The following is a 5,376-nucleotide window of genomic DNA, read 5'->3' as shown; positions in this document are numbered from 1 at the left end:
GTAATGGGACGCTCCTCCCCGACACCGCGCGCGAGGGGTCTTTGGGTCTGTGAGCTCTTCACGGCCTTGTCGTGGAGTCATCGAACGCTTTGGCTTGGAGGGGACCTTAAAGCCCCCCGGCCCCACCCCCTGCCGTGGGCTGGCTGCCCCCCGCCAGCTCAGGCTGCCCAGGGCCCCATCCAACCCGGCCCTGAGCGCCTGCAGGGATGGGGCACCCACAGCTCTATGGGCAGCTGTGCCAGGGCCTCACTGCCCTCTGAGTAAAACATTTCTTCCTAACTTACGTCTCCCACCGTTTTATTTAAAGCCACTTCTCCTTGTCCCTCATCTAGAAAGTTGCTCCTCTTCCTGTTGATAAGCCCCCCTTAAGTACTGAAAGGCTGCAGTGAGGTCTCCCCAGAGCCATCTCCAGGTTGAACAGCCCCAGCTCCCTCAGCCAGTCTTCATAGGAGAGGTGCTGCAGCCCTCTCATCATCTTTGTGGCCTCCTGGACCCACTCCAACAGCTCCACATCCTTCCTGTCCTGGGAGTCCCAGGCCTGGACACAGAACTCCAGATGGGGCCTCACAAGGGCAGAGCAGAGGGGCAAAATCAACTCCCTCTGCCTGCTGGCCACCCCTCTTGTGATGCAGTTCAGGATACAGTTGACCTTTTGCACTGCAAGAGCACACAAGTGCTTCTGGGCTCTTCGTGCTCTTCTGCACACCTCACAGGCTTCTGAGTTATCAGAAGTGCCTTCCAGTGTATTTCTGATGTGTCGGTAATTTACCACAGTGACACAGACTTCTAGCAGAATGGCTTAAGGTACATTTCTGACAATGTGGCCCTATCCTTTGTCAGTCATATGGCTGGTTTGGAGGGGAAACGTGCCCTATACCAGAAGCTGAAGCTGAAGCTTGGCTGTTCCTACAAATGTCCCGTGTAAACAAGGGGTGGCACTTGACCGGCTCAGTGCTGAGCCCACAGTGCTGCTGCTGGGCCCGTCCCATGGGGAGCCCCTTCTTGGCAGGCGTGTATTGAGTTCATGACTATGCTGTGCCCGAAGAACATTTACAAACTCCAGATGTATGCAACTCACTTTTTTTGTGTATTAAGTACATTGGTATATTTATAAGATTTTTGGCATCCTTTACTTGTTCCCAATTCACAAAACAAATCATGCTGCATATGCCTCTTAAATAATACTGTTGTGTAAGGTTTTTTTTAATTTCATAGACCTTAACTAGTGATCAGAATATAAAATTCAGATTAAAATATAAAGGTTCTTCTAAAGACAGTTCTTGTGCAAAGTCTGAAATTTTAATTTGTTTTACTGCAGAATTGTCAGGTTGCTAGGAAATAAAGAAAGAGAAAGCAGTAATTTTTTTTCAGGACGAAGCATATTAAATATGTCACAATTTACAAAACCACTGCTGAGGAGTTCAGGCAAGGAAGTGAAAAACATGAGATTGAAGCACAGCCAGAAGCAGGTCTAAGAGGGCTGCATGAGGCTCTTAAGAATTCCATTAGAAGGCAGTGATCATTTAGTTCTCATTTTAATAGTGATATAAATCTCAACTTTAATTTGATGTAATGCAGAACTTTGAAATGGCTTCTTTGCATTACTGCATTGTACTCAAGCATCAAAACAAAGCTCAAAGGCAGTGCAAAGCTCCAATCTGCACAAAATGCCATGGGCAGCTCTTCACATTCTGTTACAGTATTTGCAAACACCCACAGTGTCTCAGCAGAGCGCTGCCTTCCTTGCTGCACCCACTGCAGCTCATTGCAACCTTTGTGAATACAAAATCCTATGGCAGCAGTGATTTCAGTGTAGTCTCTTCATACTGCTAATGAATTTTCATTGAATAAATTGATTGAATCTTTTTTTGCTTTTGGCATTGTAATAAAACTGACTCTCATAACAGAGTAAGCAAGTGAGAGCCATATCTGAAATGAGGGTTTTTTTTCCCATCCTGTGCTCACCTAGTTGCAGAGCATCGTATGCTGTTGCTGTTCCACCAGAATGCACAGAGTAAGTTTGCTTAACAGCTTAATATTTCAGGTACCAGTGCAAGTCAGGCTATGGGCATAAACCTTACATATAGAGGTTACTACTTATAGATAGAAAAAGACTGAGCTGTAAGGTCAATACCACCATGAAGTAAAGTAGACATCTTTTAAGTGAACATGGCAGTTTCTTTGTGCTGTTACTGGCTGACACTGACTGGAGTGGGTTAGAAACTGTGGAGCAAAATTTGTGTGCACAGAGGACAGAGCAGTCAGCAGAGCCTTATTGTGTCACACAGAAAGGTGTGAGCTAATGTCATATACATTCATTGCATGCTAGAAATGAAAAGGACTTGATTTAAAAATAACAGTTTCATTGCTGCCATCAGCTGTTTGTATGTGTCGTGGCTGCTCAGATGTTTTTAAGAATATCTTTGTTTTGTGCTTTTTTCCTTTCCCTTTAGTGTTTCTGTTATTTAAAAGATCCTTACTTGCTTATGTAACTGTAAATTGATAATAAGCTCTTTGTTATCTCAGGCTGTGATTTTAATATTGTAAAACTGACCTCATATCAGCAAGTCACATGTTTGCTTCTGACTCCCCTGGCTCCACAGTCCTTACAAATGTTTGGCACACTTGGAGTCACAGTAATCCAAGTAGAAGTGATCAATAGAAATATCAATAACAGAGTCCATTTTAGTACAAAAATTATTTCTGTAAAGTCATTGTGCTGATTTTCATTGGGTTCTAAACTTAGCAATTACTATGGCAGAAAGTGGCAGTTCAGAATCTTTTTAAAGTAGTATACAGGGTACCAATTAATGGTCACCTCTGCAACGTTTTTGCCTTGCAGCTTTGATATTTGTTGCTTTGAACATGGAAATTTAAATGGCGTGTAAACCCATACTGGGGAGCTTTGGTGGTCAGTAAGTATTCAAAATTTGATTGAGACTGAAACACAGCCTAGACTAATTGTCCTGACTGTCCGTACTAATTGGTTTCTACTTTAAGACAGAGCAAGTCAGCTGGCTGTCTAAGCAAGGGAACAGCATGGAAACTGGCTCATGGTTAAGCTCAGACTGCAAATTTGAGCTGAAGAGTTAAATTGGCTTTAAAAAAAAAGGAGTTAAATTGGCTCTGCAAATCTACACTACAACAAAAGCGAAGCTACTGCAGACAGTGTGAACGTAGTGCCTGTGACCTATGAAGTGTAAGAACAGAATTCTATTTCCCCAGGAGCTACATCACCTTTTTCATAGACTTGCCAAAGCTGTCACAAAAGCTGCCAAATTTCTAGTCTGTGCTGCTCGTGTCTCTCGTCTTTCATGCTGCAGGGTTAGAGATCACAGAATCTCTATGAACTCTGCAGTTATGCAGTTACACTCCATGGAAAAGGCTGCTTACTTTCCTGGTTTTGGTAGCTGTCTTGTCTTGACCCCTTTGCTTTATATAACTTTTCTGCTGAAGTCTGGTTTAGTTGTGCTTATTGTTTTTGAGCTATACCTAGATTATGGAATCATAGAATGGCTTGGGTTTGAAGGGACCCCAGGGATCATCATGTTCCAACCCCCCTGCCACAGGGAGGGTTATCTTCTGTTTTAACCCTATTGTTACAGCACACAGTTCTACTTCCACTTTTTGTTCTTTTCCTTTCTTCTTTTTTTTTTTTTCTTTTTTTTTTTTAATATGGTCAAGGACCTTTATGCTTTGTTTTCATTTCTATTTGTAAAATCCATTATATCTTGAACTTCTGACATTTTTTCAGCTTTCTTCCTCTCTTTCAGTACAGCGGGGTTTTCTTGTTTATCAGCTAATTTTTTTTGCATGGATTTTGCTCAGTGCTGTCATCCACACGTTCAGTTTTATCAGCCTGAAGGCTGATACACCCAGCATGCTGTCATAATGATAAAGACCATTGTTCCAGTATCAGGGAACAGGGAACAGATTTCTCCAACATGGACAACCAGAGGAGCATTTTTTTCAGTTTGTTTATCTTGTTTATTTTCAGCTTTGTTCTCAGATATTTGAAAGTCAAGGCACTTGACATAGAGTGATAGTTTTCAAAAATAGATACATCCCTTCTCCTTATCATTTGCAATTAAGCATCAAATTCTTATGACAAGTGCTGTGCTTCAATGAAGTTGGAATAGCTGTAGTAGTCCAGTGATCTTTAGTGGCCCATGATGGAATACTATGGATCTCCTATCTTTTTTTCGCTCTCAGAATCCCTTATGTGTGTGTTCTCTAGCCTCAAGCAGTGGAAGGTTGTATGTTGCTACGAGTGATGCACTCAGAATCATTAGCATGTTTTAACTTTCAGCTTTTCAGAACATGTATCTTCTGAAAGCCAGTGTATTAAAACACAACACTTAGGTTCTAAATGGAGTGTCTGTTCTACAATAGCTGTATTTTTATTTTACAGATGGGTTGGTCGCTTCTTTGCAAGTTGATTGAAATTTGTCCAAGTACTCTGCAGAACATAGCTCTCAAGGATGTTGGGAAGGACTGGGAAGTACTGGGTGTTCACCAGTAAGTATGTTGTATGCGAAGAGTCTTTCAAAATGTTTTATATCACGGCAGCATAAATATGCAATAAAATGCATTTATGTAAAGTTATTACATCAGCTTCTACATAAATATTTTCATGGATTTCTTCAGGTTTTATAATAAAAGACTCGCACAAGCAGGGCTCTTGTCTGTGTGTATAAATTACATGATGGGGCAAATAAAGAAAACTGAGCCAGGCTCCTCTCTGGGATGTGCCCAGGTGATAGGACAAGAAGCATTAGGCACAAATTGGAATAGAGAAAATTCCTCTTAAACATTAAAAAAACCAATCCATTGTATTTTAATACTTTGAGATTAATCAAACACTGGAACGGGTTGCCTAGAGAGGCTGTGGAGTCCTAAGCCTTGGAGATATTCAGAACCTGACTGTCCATGGCTCTGAATAATCAGCTATAATTGACCCTGTGCTGGGAAGGGGAGCTCAATTAAGAGGTCTTCTGAGGTCTTTGCCAATTACAGTGATTCTGGGATGCTGTGGCTGTAAAAATGTTTTATTTTAAAAGGCAGTATCACCTGGACAGTTTCGTGTACGTGTTATTCACAAATATGATATGTTATATCCACAAGTGGTATAAATCAAGACAGGTTGTTTCTCACACCTGATCATAGTTGTCTGAAAATAAAGTATTTGAAGGGGTCAGCTCAACTATCTGTGAAGTCAGAGGACACAGTTACCTTCAGAATGTGATTCTTTCTATTGTTGCAGTAAGCAAAGCTGAAGCAAGGCATGCTTGGATTTGAACATGCCCATATCTCTCCATTGGCTGTTGAAGGAGCCTAACCAAAAGTGGCTGTGTTTAGATGGGATGAAGACTGGCA

At 41.7% G+C, this 5,376-nt stretch overlaps 1 protein-coding gene across 2 annotated transcripts in view; it reads left to right on the top strand.

Annotated features, from left to right (window-relative positions):
• LRRK2 (leucine rich repeat kinase 2) overlaps positions 1–5,376 on the top strand; it is a 64,714-nt gene that overhangs the window by 562 nt on the left and 58,776 nt on the right. For both annotated transcript variants that reach the window (XM_031600581.2, XM_090136141.1), the window contains one exon: positions 4,412–4,518. In XM_031600581.2, coding sequence (XP_031456441.2) covers positions 4,412–4,518 — 107 coding nt within the window. The remainder of the gene's footprint in view (positions 1–4,411; positions 4,519–5,376) is intronic.

Source organism: Phasianus colchicus, chromosome 1 (genome assembly GCF_987193195.1).
Source record: "Phasianus colchicus chromosome 1, bPhaCol1.hap1.1, whole genome shotgun sequence".
In the NCBI taxonomy this organism is placed as follows: domain Eukaryota; kingdom Metazoa; phylum Chordata; class Aves; order Galliformes; family Phasianidae; genus Phasianus; species Phasianus colchicus.
This window is presented reverse-complemented; position numbering and strand designations above follow the sequence as displayed.